Source organism: Doryrhamphus excisus, linkage group LG13, assembly GCF_037039965.1.
Source record: "Doryrhamphus excisus strain RoL-2023G ecotype Guam linkage group LG13, RoL_Dexc_Guam_v1.1, whole genome shotgun sequence".
Classification (NCBI taxonomy): domain Eukaryota; kingdom Metazoa; phylum Chordata; class Actinopteri; order Syngnathiformes; family Syngnathidae; genus Doryrhamphus; species Doryrhamphus excisus.
Window position 1 is genome coordinate 690,957 of NC_136369.1, and position 20,909 is coordinate 711,865.

Genomic DNA, 20,909 nt, shown 5'->3' on the forward strand with positions numbered 1-20,909 from the left:
CACCTGATATTTGGCCAAAAGGACCAACAGCTTGATTTTAAAAGCCTTTTCTTTCTCACCGGGGGTGAAAACGATGTAATACACAGGCACACCAACGCGTGGCGCTGCGAACACACACGCGGACCGAACCACGTGACACTCAACTATAGAAGAAGAAAGCACGCAGGCGCACACAGCCGCTCATCTTCCGCTAAGCTAAGCTAACCAAACAAGGAGATGGCGAGCGCTCGCCCCAAAGTCGAGTCTTTTGTGTGGACCGACGACGAAGTGGAATTACTTCTGCGAGTCACTTTGGAGTATAAGAGCAAAAAGTATCAGGAGAATGTGGACTGGGAGTCGTGTCCGTCCAAGTATTCTGATATAATGCTAGCTTTCCAGCAGCAGTATGTTACTGGGGACATGGCCGCAGGGAAGGACTTCCCCCACGACCCCTGTAATGTCAGCAAATGCCAGATTACGTCAAAACTGAAGGCTGTCCGGAACAAATATCGGCATGCCGTTGTTTCTGGGCGCCGAAGAGGTCACGGACGGGTGGTGCTAATATTTTTTGAACTCTGCGAGGAAATATGGGGCCGGTCGCCAGCGAGCTGCGCCATCCCATCTGGTGTCGAAAGCGGGGATATACTGGAAGATGATTCCTCGACACCTTCTCCCGATTCTCCGGCTTCCCTGGACTTCCCTCACAGCAGCATCAGAACCAGTCTTACTCCTGGCGTGGGCAGCCATCGCAGACATTTACTGCAGGTAGCCCGCTTTGTTCCTTTTAGCGCCAATGGCTTGCATGTTTCAGATGTTTCAAAAAGATGTAAATCTTGGTCGGCGACAACACAACTGAACGAAAATGCAGTTTTCAATAAAAAATTGTATTATGGAGGGAAACCAGGTAAAGCTGCATGGCCCTGTGCTAGCCTAAAGCTAATAAGTGCAATCAAGCCTTTGTGATAACTTGCAATGAGTCTTCCAGCTGTGGAGGAATTTCCAGCATGAAGCCTTTTGAAGGTCATGCCACAGCATCTCCATAGGATCCAGGTCAGGACTTGGAGCAGCCGCTCCAACGTCTTCATTTGGTTTTTCTTCAGCCATTCAGAGGTGGACTTGCTGCTGTGTTTAGGATCATGGTCCTGCTGCAGAACCCAAGTTGCTGTCAGCTGGAGGTCACCAACAGATGGCCTGACATCTCCTTCAGCAGAATCCATGCTTCCGTGGATCACAGCAGGTCTTCCAGGTCCTGAAGCAGCCAAACAGCCACGGACCGTCACACTACCACCACCTCATGATGGTCTGATCGATGTACTGGGACACACACCTTCCAAAAAGAGTATTTTGCCATCAAGATGTTTTTTGATCATTTTTGTAGGTTAGAATTTGTCTCCCTCGATAATAACAAGATTTATTGAAGAAGTGCATCAGGTGTGGAGCTGTGTTGTCATGGACTAGCATTTCATTTCTTTGTGTGACCAACATGCAAAGAAATTATCGGGGCGGCCAGATGCAATGCGTGGGGCCAGCTTACTGCGTGGAGGACCGCCCGTGGATGAGCCCACACCGTCTTTTTCACTCCTTCTGTGGTTTGTGTTCAACTAGCAGTCATCTTTCTTTATAATGTGATTCAAGTCCGGTCAAAAAGTTGATTCTAAGGCGAGCTGCTGCAGCCGAGACATCAACTTATGTACTCTTCATGTGGGGGGTGGCCGCCCGCCTTAACTATCGTGATTGGCTATGGAATTTTGGTGTTGGGTTAAAATGTCATATTTCATTCATGTACATTAGCCCTTTTCCTACCCCTGGTACTCTGGTGGCCTCTAGTGGATAAAAAGAGTACTGACTTAAATGTAGCTACCAAAGGACCATTTAAGGACAGCACTCCACACATTAAGGGTTAGGGTGAGCTAACCCTAACACATTAAGGTTGCTAGTTCAATTGTATCGATGGGAATCAAAAGCTAACATATACGATTACATATTGTCACACAAAAGATCATAATATAAGTAAAAATAGAAGGAAATAGAAAAATAGTCTCTTTTGTCCTCAAAAGGACACCACTAAATCAGGAAAAGCAAAGCATGCTGGGAAATCCGCCCACAATCTGCTGGGTTGTGTTGATATCAACACCACAGCTTTTCCTGCACATTCAGAGAATGATGAAGAGGTGGTGGATCAGCAATGACTTCATGGGTCAACTAGCAACCATAGTGTTCCATCAGCACAGTACCAGGAAGTAGAACCTTTAAGCAGCAATGGCTGGGCACATGGAACACATGACACCACCCCATGTGAAACAATGTTCATGACCCACACGCACACCCGAGAGTAGCCTTTGATTTTGGGCTCTGTGCGTTTGACACCCCTGCACAAGATAAATGTTAATAGATGAAGATGATGGAAAGATGGCTGCGTGGTGCGTGCATTACAGTCGTTTTGATGTCTTTGTCCACGTAGGTGAAAGTCAACAACCACAGGAAGGACAGACTGAAGAGGAAGGCCCCCATGGAGCCCGCTGTCCAAGAGGACCTTCTGCTGAAGAGGAGGATGCTAGACCTCATGGAGGAGTCGGAAAGGCGCAACAATGAGAACATGCGGCAGCTGAACTGTAACATCGCTGCCATCACAGACACCCTGAAGGACAGCTTGCAGCTGCTCAGAAGTATGATGCTGCAGGGCCCGCCTGCTGCCCCGACCTCAGCACAGCCCCCCCACGTTGTAGAGGCAAAGCCGGAGGCTCCCCTGGTGAAAGAGGAGGCGCCAGATGCCCCCACGTTGAGGAAGATGGGGAGGAGCCAGAGCCCCCCTGGCATTAAAGAGGAAGAGGAGGAGGCCGACGTCTCTGCCTTCCATTTGATCCGTGTCCCCGTGAAGAGCGAGGATCCGCAACTCTGACTGCCTGTTGCAAGGCCTGCGTGTGCACGTGAACATGCACACGTGTCCCGAACCCTGGTGTCATCCCAGCATCCCATCCACTGGGGGGGGACTTCCCATCACCAATGGCATGCTGGGTTGCACGCGAGGTTGCAGTGCGTCAACGTGCTTCAGTTCAACGTTTGCTGACGCTGGAATGAAGACCTCCACTTCAGCCTGACAATCATTGGGTGATTTGATTTGATTGGTTTTATATTATTATTCCTTTCTGAACAAAAAGTGTCAATGAAACCTCAAGCGCACGTCCGTGCTCCAGGCTGACCATTCTAAACCAAAACAGTCCATACGGCATCCCAATAAACCAAATTCAATTCTTCCTCAATTCTTCCCCTGACCATGTGTCACAACGCCAAGCTACCCATGCGTACATGCGCCCATGCGTACATGCGCCCATGGGTACATGCGCCCATGCGTACATGCGCCCATGGGTACATGCGCCCATGCGTACATGCGCCCATGGGTACATGCGCCCATGCGTACATGCGCCCATGGGTACATGCGCCCATGCGTACATGCGCCCATGCACCCATGCGTACATGTGCCCATGCGTACATGCGTACATGCGCCCATGCGTACATGCGCCCATGGGTACATGCGCCCATGCGTACATGCGCCCATGCGTACATGCGTACATGCGCCCATGCGTACATGCGCCCATGCGTACATGCGCCCATGGGTACATGCGCCCATGCGTACATGCGCCCATGCGTACATGCGCCCATGCACCCTGCTGCTAATGTAGCAATAGCAGCCAGAAGAGGTCGGAGTTGGTGAAATGCTGACAAGAACCATGTTAGAATAAAATGTAGATACAGGTATTAATTTGCTAGTTATCACCCTTATATCCATTTGCTTAGACAATAGAGAGAGTGTTTGAATGTGCTGAAGAAGGAATGTTCCCGTGACCCTGATCAGAGACCCCCCAGTGACCCCCAGGTCCTGGAGGTGCCTGGATGCACCAACAGCGACTCTGCAGATGCTCATGTTAATCCTGCAAGAATGTGTCAAGATAAAGAACTCATAAAACATTACAAGTAATTGCTCTCACATACACACACACACATAGACAAACAAATACAGCTCGTGCAACTGCCTTCTCCCCCCCTCCTTAGAGTTGCACGACCATGTAGTAGGGACCCCCGAAAGAGAATAAAAGGAGAGGAGTGTGAACTGCATATTCAGAGTGGAGCAGCATGTCATTGGGTATGTGGTTTCACTCTCCTCGCTGCGAGTAACTTTGAATATTGTTGTCTGTCTCTTCTGTATTTCTGTAGTTAAGTGTTTTTACAAGTGTCATAGGAGTTTGAACCTGACATTTACTTGGTCCTTCGAGCCGGATCCCAAGATACCTGAGGAGTCCAGTTGTGGAGCGGACAAGACAGAAAGACCGTGGCCACGGCAGACAAAACCCTTTGATGGGCTGTCTTCTCAGCTCAACAACTGGAAGCTGAAGGTTGACGGGATACCGACGGAAGAGAAGACAACAAACAGTAAGACACTTTTGATCAGAGTGTGAGTATGAGCTGGCAGTACAGAGTTGGAGTGAAAGGGTGTCATCCCTTTGTGTTAAAGCAGGGGTGGGCAAACTGAGACCTGGGGTCCACATGCAGCCCGAAGGGTTTTTGACCCCTAGAGCTGAGTGCGGCCCGCGAGTCAATAAGGTTTGTCACCCGGTGCTAAAAGCCTTGTGTATACTAGTCGCTGGCAAGCAAGAGACGGACTCGACAGTCTTCTGTAGGAAGCAGATTTTGTAAGAAGACGGAGTTGGCAGTCACAATAGGCTAGAAAAGGAGTGCCTCCGCGGTGAAAGGCCTTTTCGGGGTTCGAATGTGAAAACGTTTTCAAAGTACGAATGAGTGTGTGAATGGGAGATTTTGTCACTAGACAGGTCTTCATATTAAAGGGTGAGAAAAAGAGTAAGTCTTTGAGGAAGCAGAGGCAAGAATTCTCCGCCCTCACCGGGGTAGAAGCTTGAGAATTACCTCAAAGAAAAGTTCATTACTCTCTCACTGACAAACAACCCTGTTGTTAGTTTTCCCTAGGAAGCTCATCACAACAGGGACCAAATTATTTCCAAGATGGGAAATAAATGTGGAAATCCACAAGTCAAAAAGGAAGACCTAAAGTGCAAGGATTGGTGTTACATTTTTCAGCACCAACCAAAACAAAAATAAAACATCTAGAAATATGGATTAACAAGTATGGTTTTGACGGACAATTATCGATCCCTAAATTAATTAAATTGCAACAGGATATTGCGAAAAAGAACAAGAATCAAACCAATAAAATGCAAAAGGATGGGTATGATGACCTATCATATTGGAAGGAGTTGGCAGAAAAAAGACAGAAAGGCCAGGCTAAAATGAAGAATGAAAGGAAGGCGAGAGAAAGAGCAGAAAGCGAACGTTGTAGAAAGGAAGAGTTACAAAATACAGTAAGGGAAGTTTTACTTCAGGAATATCAGAGAGATGAAGGAAAAGTAAAAGAGGGGAAAGACTCAGACACATTTTTTACACGAAAGGAAGGTAACGAAAGTAGGGTTATGCCAACTAAAGGAGTGAGCAATAGTAGTCAAAATGATGGTGTAGTAGGTGGACAATCACAATTGTATCCACAGTTCCCTGAACCCCCACATTATGACAACCACGATGTCAGACCATCAGCGCCATACCCACCACAAACAAGAGCTAAACCTTTTTCTGTTGAGTTGTCAAAACAGATGGGAGAAGTATTTTCTCCTAAATCACCACCTAGGGTTTCACCGGAAACCGATACGTTCCATATGATAGAGGTACCAAACCCTAATATAGTTGTGATACATACCAATTCAAATCCTGGCATAAAAGGGTGGGTTGATAAACATTTCATCGAAATGCCCACAGCAACTATGGCATACTATATCACGTACGCGCAGCATGCAGAAAAGGTGTTAAATAACAAAAATAAGATGCAAAAAACAGATACCTTTGTTATAGATGACGGAGAAATCCTCTTCCAAAGTCAAGGGAGAGTCAGAGGAAAAGGTAGAGGAAGAGGTAGAGGTAGAGGAACAGGTAGACAGAATGTACGAAGCTATCCCAACACTACTGGATGTTGGAATTGCGGTGAAGAAGGTCACTTCTCCCGTGATTGTGTCAAAGGCCAGTTCAAAAGGAACCAAAAGCCATATTCAGCATGACTAGGCGTGTCTTAACAAATACAACCAGAAACAAATGATAAAACTAAACCTAACTAAATTTACTAGAGATATTTGCCTTTGAACATCCCCGACCGGAAGTCACATTGGAAGTGAATGGTAATCCAATCAGATTCCTTTGTGACTCAGGAGCATGTAGAACAACTTGCAGGGAAGAATTTCCACATTTCAGATCTGCAGGCAATACATGGCTCAGGACAGCAGGAGGAAAATTTGACAATAGTGGTCAACTCCCTACCAATAACGTTGTGGTCTCTAGGTCCATCAGATGTAGGACTAATTAAAAGAGCCCAACCTGTACAAATTAAAGCTAAAAATGATTACAGGCCATGTGTTAGGCAATACCCAATAAAACCAGATGCATATGAAGGAATAAAACCAGTGATAGAAGAATTGTTAAAAGCTAAAGCCTTAGTAGAACGTAACAACTCAAAATGGAACATCCCTATTTTTCCAGTGGGAAAAAGTGCCACTCTCTGTGGGATGGAGAATGATACAGGACAAGTTGTAAATCAAGCTGTGGTGGCAAAAGCACCTTGTGTGCCTGACCCACACACATTGTTAAATTCTTTACCAACAGATGTCACATAGTTCACTATAGTAGACATCAGTAATGCATTCTTCTACATTCCAATAGAGAAAGAAGGTTTAGGTTTGCAGGAAAAATATACATACACACGCCTACCACAAGGATATTGTGAAAGCCCGACGATTTATTCACAAGCAATGATAGCCATTATGTCTATGTTTAATCCCCAAATGAAAGCCAGATATTACTATATGTAGATGACATCCTACTAGCTCACCAGATAGGAAGTCATGTGAGGAAGACACAATAGCCTTATTGCACCATTTAGCGAAAAAAGGCCATAAAGTGAGTAAAGACAAGCTACAATTTTGTAGGCAATCAGTGAAGTATTTAGGCCATCAGTTGACAGGACAAGGACATACTATTCTAGCGGACAGGAAACAAGCAATTTTAAATGCGCCTAAACCTCAAACAAAAAAGCAAATGATGTCCTTCTTAGGACTCACTAATTATTGTAGATGTTGGATCCCAAACTATGCACAAATAGTGTCACCATTAACAAACTTAATGTACAAAACAGACTTAAAAATGACGTCACTCTTACAGTGGAATGAGGAGGCAGAAAAAGCATTTTGTGAAATTAAAAGAGTACTGGTAGGAAGTACGATTCTAGCACTAACAAAAAGAGGAGATTTTTGTAGATGGTTCCTCAAAGAAAAATGATTTTGGAAAAACAATAACAGGCTATGCAGTCATTACACAAGTTACAGTGTTGAAAGCAGAGCCGTTACCATCCTCTTATTCTGCACAAGCAGCAGAATTAGTAGCGCTTACAGAAGCATGCAAATTAATGAAAGGTCAAAAGGTGACAAAATATACCATAGCCAATATGTATATTCAACAGTACATACCTTTGCACAATATTGGCAAAACAGAGGTATGATAACATCAACGGGAAAACCAGTAACTCATGCAGGATTGTTAACAGCATTACTAGAAGCAGTGCAATTACCAAAACAAATTGCATTGCATGTAAATACAAGGGACATACAAATAATACTAATACCCTAAGGAAATGTGTTCGCTGATAAAATGGCAAAACAAGCGGCACTAAAAGGAACTGAACCATCTTGAAACTGAAAAATTACAAGTAGACTTTGAGATATTGGCTGATATGCAACAACAAAGTCCAAAACAGGAAATTGACCACTGGCTTAGGAATAAAGCAACCCTGGACAAAAATGTTTATATGTCGACAGATAAGAAACCAATCTTGCCAAAAAAGTGTAAAAGTGGGCTGATATTTTGAGCCATGGTGTTACACATGTCTCAACAGGAGGGATGTGTCACACTATTAACACCCACTTTAATTCGTATTTAAAAAATCGTATTCAAAAAATTTTTGTAGAGCGTTTTTAATGTGTGCAAAACACAACGTCCAGGACAACTTGTGACCGAGGTGTGGCCAATTTCCAAAACCACGATATTAATTTCAAATACACATGGACTTTATTGCGCTAAATAAAAGTGAAGGAAAATAAGCCCTGATTCTTGCATCCCAGAGCTGTTGTAGATTGGCTTCAGATAGGATGGAATAGGGATTATGTGTATGAGATGGACCAGGATCCTGTTCCTGGACCAGATACTTGCTCCTTCACCCCATTATCTTTATTACCGCCTGAGTTTAGTTTTCCAATGAGTGAATGGTCATAAATGCCTGAGACCATCCTGGCTTTTTGGTTCTCCCACAATGATCTCTGGAAAGATAACACGAGACGCAGCACAGGATGCTGTGTCCTGACTTTATACTAACTTTACTAGAGGTTGACAGGTACTGATCACAGTTTAACATGGTATTCATCTAATCTGCATGGAATATATTTTCAATGAAACAGAATTAGACTACAGCAATCTCTTTGTAAATCAAATTGTAAAAGAAAAGGAAAAAAGAAAGAAAACAGGAACAATGTTCCACATGGACTTAAAGAACCATAGCACGTGCCATCCCCAAAGTGGAGGACTAGTAGAACAGAAAATGCATGGAAGAAACAGTGTCCAAGGACACAATGTTTAGACCTTGTTAAATTACACATAAACATAACGGCACAAATGGTTTGAGTCCATATGAAACATTGTTTGTTACACCTTATAGGTTGACACAGTTCAGAAATGTGTAGGAAACTGATGACGATTCCACTTTGATAGAAGACATGAGTCTGACACCAGGAGACCAAGTTTTGAGTAAAAGTGGAGAAAGAAAACGCTGGCGCTCTCCCAAGTGGGAAGGGCCTTATCAAGTACTGTTAACGACACCAACAGCATTAAGAATTGCAGAAAGAAACACTTGGATACATCAAGCCCATTGTAAAGTAGTCATTGTTCGGGAGTCTGACGAGGAAGGTAAAGACCAGTCTGTGATGCAGGGGACTTCAGAGTCCTAGACTCTGAGGCATCGTGCTGAGCAGTGAAGATTATAGCACATACCCTTGGCCAGAAAACCGAACAATGCATCCTAGTTCTAAGATCACTATTGTAACAGGATTGGTATTCCTAACAAGTTGCAGTGTCTTCGTCTTTCCCATACAGTGCCTCAATGTCTCGGAGTGGACCATGATCTTGATCGCACACCTCCACCCTTGCTCTGCCAACATACTGACAACAACATCCTGATTCAACAACATGCATGATGAGTCCTCTCATCTCATCAGCCATGCCATTGTGTCCAGTTTTATCTTCACCATGACCTGAAGAAGATCCATCACATGAACTGTGCTCTGACAGCAAACGATCACCTCCAGACATGCATTGTGACTCACTTTCCAAGACTACTGAAGAGTTCAGAAGACATTTGCTGACATGGTATTTATGGTGACGACAATCACATCACCAGCCACTAAAGTGGAATGTGGCCGACTTAGAACTGGACAGGATCACACCTGTGATGCAAGGACAAGCCAAGCACCAGAATCTAGAAGTGGCAACAAATGGCCACCTGCAAGGAGGACATCCAGAGGAGAGACTGGAACAGCAATATGACCATGGCATGTGCAGCAAAGGAGACTTTGGACCAAAGACTTGATGGAGGACTTTCTGAACAAGCAAGGTGGAAGGAAGCAAGGAGGTGGGGTGTGATCATGCCTACTCTGACTCATCTGATGCCAAGGATGACAATGAGGTTGACAGTAACGCACGCACACACGCACACACACGCACACACACGCACAAACAGTACAAGAGAGCAGACGTGTGGTGTTGATGTAGAGACAAATACCACTATGACATCGTATATAACGTGACCGGAACATGTGCAGTAGTGACATAACTGATTCCAGTATATTTACCCTATGAGTGTTGACATGTTACTAAATGCTATCTTTGAAGCAGATGAACATCACCTCCCAAACTACTTCCAAACGAAAAGGGAGGTTCCAGACACCGACTAGATGACGCAAGACAATCCCACTTACATCGATGCCATCAGCGTGCCACGAGGGGTACGACTAGAAAAAGACTAGTAAATCAGATTGCATCAGGTTTGGAGGAAAGTATTATCCCATGGATAAGTTGACAAAAATGTGGATAGGATTAACTACCTCCACTATGACATACAAAAGCTTGGGAACTACACCGAGGCCGGACTCACAGCAATTGGAGAACAACTCCATGCCATGTCACTCATGGCCTTCCAGAATCGCATCGCCTTGGATGGACTGCTGGCACATCAGCAAGGAGTGTGCGCCATGTTTGGCGACCAATGTTGCATGTCCATCCCCAACAATACAGATTCCACAGGAATACTGATGCGTGCGATCTCTGGTTTAGAGGCGCTAAACACCAAGATGAAGGAACACTCTGGTGTTGACACTGAGGTGTTTGGTGACTGGTGGAGAACACTTTGGAGACAATGGTCTCCTTACGTGATGTCCGTGCTTATTGCACTCGCTGTTGCCCTTCTTTTGTGTGCCTTATGTGGATGTTGTATCCTATCTTGAAGGTTACAGTCACATGGACTGTGAATTTAGCCATGGCACTAGTACAACAAGGTAAATGAAATGTACCCCCTACTGGTGGCAGGTGGCAGCGATGACAGTGATGATGACTAGGACAGCCATTATAGATATGCTCCTGACGTGTTTCTGACTTGTACTTTGACTCAGATGACGAGAACACTTCCGTTTAAATGTAAGCACATTTTCTGACAAAGATGACCTGCGAGGAAACAACCGAGAAGAAACCCGAAGAGCAACTGCAAACAGATAAAAGCGTGATAAACAGGAGGGAAATGTTAGAATAAAATGTAGATACAGGTATTAATTTGCTAGTTATCACCCTTATATCCATTTGCTTAGACAATAGAGAGAGTGTTTGAATGTGCTGAAGAAGGAATGTTCCCGTGACCCTGATCAGAGACCCCCCAGTGACCCCCAGGTCCTGGAGGTGCCTGGATGCACCAACAGCGACTCTGCAGATGCTCATGTTAATCCTGCAAGAATGTGTCAAGATAAAGAACTCATAAAACATTACAAGTAATTGCTCTCACATACACACACACACATAGACAAACAAATACAGCTCGTGCAACTGCCTTCTCCCCCCCTCCTTAGAGTTGCACGACCATGTAGTAGGGACCCCCGAAAGAGAATAAAAGGAGAGGAGTGTGAACTGCATATTCAGAGTGGAGCAGCATGTCATTGGGTATGTGGTTTCACTCTCCTCGCTGCGAGTAACTTTGAATATTGTTGTCTGTCTCTTCTGTATTTCTGTAGTTAAGTGTTTTTACAAGTGTCATAGGAGTTTGAACCTGACAAACCAACATCGGTATATCTACTGTGAATGAACACCTTAGGTCGGTAGATCATCTCAGGGAATTCTGAAGCTTCTCTGGCATTTTTTGTGAATGAAGGACCAAACGTGTTTAACGATGCATAAACACCAGTCCAAAAACAGACAACCTTTACACACGAGCAGAGCCCAGGCTGCTATGACAACACTTGAGCTAATTTAGCTTGCTGGCTGCTGGTGTACTGCGCATCCGTTGGACGCCATCTTGGCCTGTTGTCGGTAATCTTGCAAGAAAGAGGTAACAGTTTTAACGGGTAGTTAACAGTTCTTACCGCGGTTGTTCCCACTTCCGTTGCTTTCATGAAAAATGTTAATTACCGTCAAGACAGTCCAGTCTAGTCTTATCTACTAGTCTACCCCAGACTAGTCTACTCCAGTCCACTCTAGTCTAGTCTACTCTAGTCCAGCCTAGTCTACTCCAGTCCAGTCTAGTCTAGTCTACTCTAGTCCAGCCTAGTCTATTCTAGTCCAATCTAGTTTAGTCTACTCCAGTCCAGTCTACTCTAGTCGAGTACAGTCTAGTCCAGTCCAATCTAGTTAGGTCCAATTTAGTCTACTCCAGTCCAGCTCCCTGGTTCTTTGAGTGTTGGTTACCTGTGTGTAATATACCTGGATTACACCTGGTATACACCTGGCTTTTGCCAGAGGGTTACAGAATGCTTGGTGGTATTTTACACATGAGAAAATGCAGCGTTCATATCATTGGCATCTTTATTCTGCCATGGAGGATGGATCCGACTCCATCCACAAACACTAACCAGACAATTCCATCCAGCTGTGTCGTTTGGTTTTACAATATGTCCTTTTTGAATGGTATCGTCAATGGCAGATATTTACACCTCTCACGTACTTCATAGCGAGCACAACCTCACCCTCCTGGCAAAGCTTTCAGCAGGGGGCAAACTGCAGAGACACACTGCAGGAAATGACCTTTAACCTCACCCTACAAGGCCAAAGGTCACTTCAGTACATTTCATTTCCCCTTCTTGCTCTCCCGCTACGATAAGGATAAGACTTATTAGATTGGATTAGTATTTGATATACTGTACGTACAGTATATGATACACAATAGCATTGGATGGACAATACATCACATAGAATAGAATATCCATCCTCCTCAATTCCCCTTGGGGAGTCTCAGACCATCCTACATGGCTTGGTAGTCTCAGACCATCCTACATGGCTTGGTAGTCTCAGACCATCCTACATGGCTTGGTAGTCTCAGACCATCCTACATGGCTTGTTAGTCTCAGACCATCCTACATGGCTTGGTAGTCTCAGACCATCCTACATGGCTTGTTAGTCTCAGACCACCCTACATGGCTTGGTAGTCTCAGACCATCCTACATGGCTTGGTAGTCTCAGACCATCCTACATGGCTTGGTAGTCTCAGACCATCCTACATGGCTTGGTAGTCTCAGACCATCCTACATGGCTTGTTAGTCTCAGACCACCCTACATGGCTTGGTAGTCTCAGACCATCCTACATGGCTTGGTAGTCTCAGACCATCCTACATGGCTTGGTAGTCTCAGACCATCCTACATGGCTTGGTAGTCTCAGACTATCCTACATGGCTTGGTAGTCTCAGACCATCCTACATGGCTTGGTAGTCTCAGACCATCCTACATAGCCTTCAACTAAACATTTAAAGCTGCATTGTTAATACTTCATTATTAAACAGTTAATACAGCGTTATTAATACTGCGTTATTAAACAGTTAATACTAGCATATTCCTATGGGCTACTTGTAATTTCTGACTGGATGGATGACTTGGCCAAAGATTTATTTCTGTACTCTACTGAGGCACTGATTGACTGATATGATGCAATGTAATGATATCAACACTCTAGTCACATGTCACACACTAATGATGTTGAAATTCCCACTAATATTGTTCTAATCCTCTGATCAATGAAGTTATGCTAAATCTTTTCATGGGCGTCTCTCTGCTGTCAAATCTATAACTGCCTGATGCCTGATTGGCACATGTCACTCGATGACTGAAACATCACTCAAAGCTGTTTTTTTATCCGACAGCAAGACTCATCACACGGGAGAGAAACCAGGCTGGGATATGTACAAGTCACGGGTGTAATGACGCCTTTTCGCCTGCGGGTGGCAGTAGTGCTGGAGTGTGGTTGCCGCGTCTCATCTGCCGGAAATAGGAAAAAATGCGACGGCGACGCATGAGTCACACCGTGGACCGTTAACTTAGTTTTATGGTATTGCGTTAACTCCAGTTGACTTAAGTCTGTTCGCATGTCTGCCGTGTGACAGATCGCTCTTTTAAACGTTTATTCTTCGTGTCGGGAAACTTCTGTCCGTCAGCTTTGACGCTTCTGTGGCTAGCTTAGCTTGTTCTGCCAGCTGCTAACAAAGACTGGCGAAATTTAGCAACACGTCGCTAAGCAGAGATCGAGCTGTGGGTGAAAAGTGTCGGGATCGTGTGAAAATGTGTAAAGTCCAAATGCTGAGAGCGTTGGTGAACCAGCGACTAACTGCGGCTGTTGAAGAAATATTTGTAGTGTTGGAAAGAACCATAGCAGAGTACGAGGAGGAACTTTCGAGAACAAAAGAGGAGAACGAGCGACAACGTCAACGTTTTGACGCTGCTTTCAGGAAGCATCGAGTTGTGCGACACGGAGCAGGTTCGTAGCATTCTTCCGGACCCCGAGTGACTAAATGGACATGGTGACTACAGAAAGCACCGAATGTTTGCGAGAGCGGGTGGCGTGCATCGTTTAATTTCCGCATCTCTAACCGCACAATTGTAGAGCTTTAAAGTGATACTGTAACTATCGGAACAAGTTTTCTATTCCGTGGTGGTAATTGGGCTAGTCTTTTGAAAATAAAACGCTAACGTCCGGTCCGTTGGGTTTGTGGAAAGACGTCTCTTTGAGTCCCGGCACTTGAACGCAAATACGTTGATTAGCCATTCATCGGATTCTTCCACTCGTGTGCACCGTTTGTAACGTGAGTAAACATCATATGAAGGAGCCGCTCTTAATTTGACGAGTCACCGCTAACATCCGCTTCGAACGCGGAAGTACGACGCTCTTAATGTAAAAAGTTTTTGCGTTTTTTACGCATCCAGTTATTTCATCCACGTGTCCTCGGGGGCTCCCTCCATTCTTACTCTCGCATGTTTGCTAACTTTCCATCATCTCAACAAGAAAAGAAAGATAAGATAAGAAGAAAAGATAATTGGTAGCTTGACCGAGTTTCCGACTGTGATGTCCGATATTGACATTTTGCCCATATGTCGATATTATCCACTAATTTCCGATTCATCAAGCGGTATGTGTAACATCACACATCTCCTGTGGTGGAACTACCACACACCTTTTGTGAGGCTAATGGGGGGGGCAGCATTTACAGGTAGCTGATGGCCGTAAACGACATTGTATAAACATCCGAGGAAGGAATACTCTATAAACTCCCCAAGTTTGGGGAATCCGGCATCAGGCGCGATAGAAGGGGCCGGTTATCCAGTGCGATACACTCCATAAAAATCCATACTGATATTACATTTTGATGGCAATATTATCAGACATGACGATTTATGATGTCTTCAACGTCACCGTGGTGACATTGCTGGGGAAGGACAGAGCTTCGTGTGACGGACCAAAACTGGACCTGTCTCTGTCGTCTTGTGTCCTGCAGGCGCCAGCGAAGAGCATCTTTGGCAGCGCCTCCACTGTAAAGAGGAAGAGGAGGAGCACAGCATCAGTCAGGTGATCGGTGCCCCTGTGAAGAGTGAAGATGATGAAGACGGCGGTGAAGGTGAGGAGAAGAGAGAGGCGGAGCCTCCAACAGAAGCTGATGGAGACCACTGTGGAGGATCACCAGCAGACAAGCTCTTAGCTCCACTATCAGATAGTGAGCACACGACGTCACACTCTCCTGACACTGATGATGATGATGATGAAGACTCTACAGCTGATATGACATGTCACCCTGACAACACACGCTTTCAATGCCACCACTGCGACAAGAGCTTCCACTACCGTCGTAGTCTGAAGAGACACATGAGACTTCACACTGGAGAGAACCCTTCAGCTTGCTCAGTCTGTAAGAGAAGATTCTCGTGGGGTTACTTGAAGATTCATATGAGACGACACACTGGGGAAAAACCTTTTACCTGTTCCATCTGCCACAAAAGCTTTTGTCAAAGATCAACATTAATAAGACACATGAGAATCCACACGGGAGAGAAAGTGTTGAGCTGCAGTGTGTGTGCTGAGAGGTTCTCCTATAAGTACCAGCTGATGAATCACAAGTGTGCCGCTGAGAACAGCAGCAGTAAATGAAGCCGCGCCACTTGAACTCGGCTGTTACATAGAATAGAATCGTTTTGCAGCACAATCTTGTTCATGTTTCCTCCATTTAAATGTCATGAAAATAAAGAGCTGTCACACACTGTCAGGTTTTATGCCATTCAATGACACATTTGAGCCAAGACGTTAGCAGCTAAGTTCAGTTAGCAGGTGGTGCTGGTCTCCTGCTCTACTATGCGATCATCCGTCTACGTGTGCTTTTAGTTCACACTCGGCTGTCCTTTGTGCATTTGTGTTGACATCGGCTCTATTCCAGCACACACTTTGTAGGCCAAGGGTGTAATGACACCTCCGCACCCGAGAGAGGCAGTAATGCATTAGCTCTTTGTTGCCGGAAGTAGAAGCACAAGGTGAAGCCGTGTCGTGTTCTTTGCTTAATTTCTACTTTTGTAATTTTGACGTACATTATTATTATTATTACATTATTAACATTATTATTATTAGTCACGAAAGTCGTTTTAATGACGCTCCCCATACTAACTTCGCTTGCTAGCTGCTAAAAAAGGGCGAAACAAGCAACGCATACTGCGCATGTGTGAATCGCCATTTTGGGCTGCTCTTGGTGTCAGACCGTCCGAGATAGCTTTGGAGTCCCGACTAAAATAGCTTAGCGACATGACAATATTTCTTTTACTTTCTCTACACCTCCGTGTAAAGGCTGTTGATTACATAAACTCGCCCCACTTTCTTGTCGGGCTAGCCTAGCTTACACGTGATTTGCACATCGCCAAGCAGAGACCGAGTGTGAGTGTAAAGTGTCGGGATCGTGTGAAAATGTGTCAGGTCCAAATCCTGAGAGCGTTGGTGAATCAGCGACTAACTGCGGCTGTTGAAGAAATATTTGTAGTGTTGGAAAGAACCATAGCAGAGTACGAGGAGGAACTTTCTAGAACAAAAGAGGAGAACGAGCGACAACGTCAACTACTGGACGCCGTCTTCAGGAAGCAGGAAGTTGTGTTGCACAGAGCAGGTTTGTTTACCTTTTCATATTTGGCGTATTTCTGTACTATTCTTTGGCTCACTTCCTTAAAGTTTGTTTTCCAAATTGACCCCGATGTAATCTTTAAAACGGGACTATTGCACAAGTCGTGTGAGCGTTGACTGGGTAATAATTCTGATCTGAACTTAGAGCGAGTTTGCGGTCACGGAAAAGAGGAAACTATACAACCGTTTGCCTCCTTAAATGTTTCAGATCATCGAAGAAATATAAATATTTGTCAGTGACAACAACTGAAGCATGAAAGGCCGTTGGAGGACACCTTTCAATATTAAGGAGGAATAACGATCCTAACCCCCTTGGCCCTGTGTGGAGTTGTGGTTTATCACACCTGAGTTCAATTCCTCCTCTAGCCACACCCAGCCCTGCTAATCCTGATCTCAATCAAGAAATCACTTAAATAGGACCTGCCTGACAAAGTGAAGCAGCCCAAAAGATCCTCAAAAGTTAGGACGGGATGTCATCATCAAACACTGATGATGAGAGGTTATAAATCATTGGGACTCCAGCGAACCACAGTGAGAGCCATTATCCAACTTTCCTGCACCAAAAACTCTACCAAGGTTGCATGGTTTGATTTCCATGCTGTGATTGTGCATTAACACGTACACTGATGATAACATGTCCTAGTTAGCATCTTGCCCTATTTGGATGATTTCAAACACTAGCCAAACTTCTTTCCTAGGCTCCTTGATAGACATACTTATGCTAGTTCTGTCAGCATTTACGATGCTCTCCGTGGGATGTCTGTGATGTGGGATGTGTGCTCCAGTCCTCAGGTCAAAAATGCTGATGGCAAACCAGCACCTTGTTGAGTCTTGGTAGCCAAATGGAGAGCTAGCTATCCTCTCTACCATCTGTGGATGACGCTGAGACTAGCGATTCGCGAGGCATCGTGTTAGCTAGCTAGTATCAATGTGCCCTAGGAAAGAAGTTTGGCTAGTGTTTGAAATCATCCAAATCGGGCAAGATACTAGCTATGACATGTTATCATCAATGTACGTGTTAATGCACGATCACAGCATGTACAGTGCTATGAAAAAGTTAGGGCACCCCTGGTCATGTTCCAGATGTTCCTTGTAAATGACATTCCAGGTAAAGATATCATAAAGCAGACCAGCACAGTCATAGGTGAGAAGTCAAATGAACTGAAAGGATTTACAGAAATGTACTGCAATCATTATGTCAACTAAAGCAGGGAGGGGCATACATGTGGGCCCTTTGAACACTTTGAATACCTTGAACACTAATTATTGGAACACATTTGTTTGTAAACTCGTTGACCCTTGACCTGAATACATAAGTGAAGCCAATCATAGAAAGGGTATTTAAGGTGGCCAATGGCAAGTTGCATCTTCCCTGAAGAGTAGCACCATGGTAGCCACATGACCCGAGAGCAAAGGCTGTTCAACATCATGGTCTAGGGGAAGGATACAAAAGCTAGCTCCGAGATTTCAGCTGTCAGGTTCCACTCTGAGGAACATAGTGAGGAAATGGAAGAGCACAGGCACAGTTCTAGTTAAGGCCCGGAGTGGCAGGCCAAGAAACATCTCAGATAAGCAGAGGCCAAGGATGGTGAGAAGAGTCAAAGTCAACCCCGAGACCAGCTCCAAAGACCTCCAACATGATCTTGGTTCAGATGGTGTCACTGTGTATCCTTCAGCTACTCAGCTATTCTGGGAGACTCATGCGGAAGAAGCCTTTTCTGATCACACGCCACAAAGGGAGTCACTTGAGATATGCTAAAGCACATTTGGACAAGCCAGCTTCATTTTGGAATAAGGTCCCGTGGACGGATGAAAGTCAAATGGAGTTATTGGGACATAGCAAGGGGGGGGGGGGTGGTGCATGGCGGATGAAGAACGCAGCATTCCAAGGCAAACACTTGCTACCCACAGTAACATTTGGTGGTGGTTCCATCATCTGTGGTGGGATTTAAAGTGGGCTGTCCATGCTGGGAAACCATCAAACCTGACTCAACTGGAGATGTTCTGGAAAGAGGAATGGTCCAAAATCCCTTCAACCAGAATCCAGACCTTCATTGGAAGCTATAGGAAGCATTTATTTCTGAAAAAGGAGGATCTACTAAATATTGAGGTCATTTTTCTGTTGGGGGCCCAAATGTATGCCCCTGCCTACTTTAGTTGACATAATGATCCTATAAACTTCATTTGACTTCTCATCTATCCCTGTGTTGGTCTGCTTTATGATACATTCACCTGGAATGGATGATCCCAACAACCAGAACATCTGGACCATGACCAGGGTTCCGCAAACTGGAGCTCTTCTCCAAAGCACAGCGTGACTTTTATGAAGCATGATTTTCTCCTGCAGATGTCACTGAAGAACATCTTCCACCCAAGCAGCTGGAGGGGCGCTCCACGGTGGAGCAGGAGGAGCTCCAGCCCCCCCACATGAAACAGGAAGAGGGTGAGCCCCAGCCCAACCACATGAAACAGGAAGTGGAGGCTCAAAGCATCAGTCCGGAGGGAGGGCATCTGGAAGGACTGGAGGAGTTCCCAGTGATTGCTGTCCCTAAGAAGAGTGAAGATGATGAAAACAACGGTGAAGGTGAGGAGAAGAGAGAGGCGGAGCCTCCAAGCAGCAGCTCAACTCAACACATGACAACAGAAGCTGATGGAGACCACTGTGGAGGATCACCAGCAGACAAGCTCTTATCTCCACTATCAGGTAGTGAGCACCCAACGTCACACTCTCCTGACAAGACCTTCAAGCGTGGGGTCAATCTGCAAAAACGCACGATATGGCGCAAAGGAGAGAAACCATTCATGTGCTCATTTTGTGGCAAAAGCTACTATGAGACTGCACATTTGGAGGTCCACACCAGAATCCACACGAGAGAGAGACGGTTCTCCTGCGCCGTTTGTGGCAAAAGCTTCTATGAGACGGCACATTTGGAACTGCACGCCAGAATCCACACGAGAGAGAGACGTTTCTCCTGCTCCGTTTGTGGCAAAAGATTTGTACGCAAGTCACATTTGAAAGTCCACACCAGGATCCACACTGGAGAGAAACCTTTTTCCTGCTCAGTCTGTGGTAAACGCTGTAATGTAAAAAGTAACCTGAAAGTTCACATCAGGACACATCACAGTGAAATGGTGTGTGCCATGAACGCTTCTCTCAAGAGTGAGCTGGAGCTGTAGAAGAGCTGCAGAAGAGCTGCAGAAGAGCTGCAGAAGAGCTGCAGAAGAGCTGCAGAAGAGCTGCAGAAGAGCTGCAGAAGAGCTGCAGAAGAGCTGCAGAAGAGCTGCAGAAGAGCTGCAGAAGGCTTTGTCTGGGGATAAGAACATGTGACTTCCCAGAACTCTAGTGGTTGGCATGGTAATCATTGCACCCAGGTCACTGCGGCACCATGCCTGTGGGAGGCGCTGCTGCTTCCTTTCCCATTGCTGTTCAGCATGTTGTTGCCTGACTGTAGCATTGCCTCCTTGCAGGAATGAATATCCTGAATGTGTACATTTGCGTACATTTGTGTGTATATGATGGCAACCGGTCACCATTGGTGACAACTCGATAGCACCCCAGCCCACCCTGGCAGAGGTCCAGCTGTCAAAGCTGCATGATCCGCTTAAGGCCAAGCGCAGGGCTACCCTCCCAGATGTGAAGCAGTGGAGGATTGTGAAGGTGACGTGGAGAAGAGGAGTTTTTTTGGCAGATTCAGAAGGTTCAGTCCCAGGTCACTACTTGCCAACAAAGTCCTTCACCTGAGTCAAATAAGCAGGTGGTTCTGTTGGAATGACTGTCCCCCAGGAGGACTGACATCCCCACCCGCCAGTCACCCTGGCGAGGTTGTCTGATGTTTAAATACCCCAATGATGACGAAGTATGGCTGCACTGTGCATATTCAAGTCAAGTATGTGTCATTTCTTTTTCTACAGCGTGACAAAAGCGTGTTTGACAAACTGGGCCAATAAAGGTGCTTCTGATATGGTGTGGCCAATCTTGTGTTACATGATGAATAAATGCTTCTTGAACATCTCTTGTATTCTAATATTCGACAAGAAATAAAGTGAGAAATGTCTACTAGCATGATACCATATTACATGACATACCACGTGAAACACGAGC

The 20,909-nt window shown here is 45.3% G+C and overlaps 1 protein-coding gene across 3 annotated transcripts; it reads left to right on the forward strand.

Annotated features, from left to right (window-relative positions):
• The first annotated feature begins 175 nt into the window (after nucleotides 1-175).
• LOC131139747 (uncharacterized) lies at nucleotides 176-20,825 on the forward strand. 3 transcript variants are annotated; one of them, XM_078795605.1, is made up of 3 exons: nucleotides 176-744; nucleotides 2,441-3,087; nucleotides 15,150-15,896. In XM_078795605.1, the coding sequence occupies exons 1-2, from the start codon at nucleotides 217-219 to the stop codon at nucleotides 2,876-2,878; spliced, it is 966 nt and encodes a 321-aa protein (XP_078651731.1). In that variant the 5' UTR covers nucleotides 176-216; the 3' UTR covers nucleotides 2,879-3,087; nucleotides 15,150-15,896. The 3 variants fall into 3 exon arrangements, with proteins under 3 accessions (XP_078651731.1, XP_078651732.1, XP_057945602.2); XM_078795606.1 differs by lacking the exons at nucleotides 176-744; nucleotides 2,441-3,087 and adding exons at nucleotides 13,715-14,134; nucleotides 19,392-20,823 and having other exon boundaries at nucleotides 15,150-15,269; XM_058089619.2 differs by lacking the exons at nucleotides 176-744; nucleotides 2,441-3,087; nucleotides 15,150-15,896 and adding exons at nucleotides 16,388-16,793; nucleotides 19,155-20,825.
• The last annotated feature ends 84 nt before the right edge of the window (nucleotides 20,826-20,909 follow it).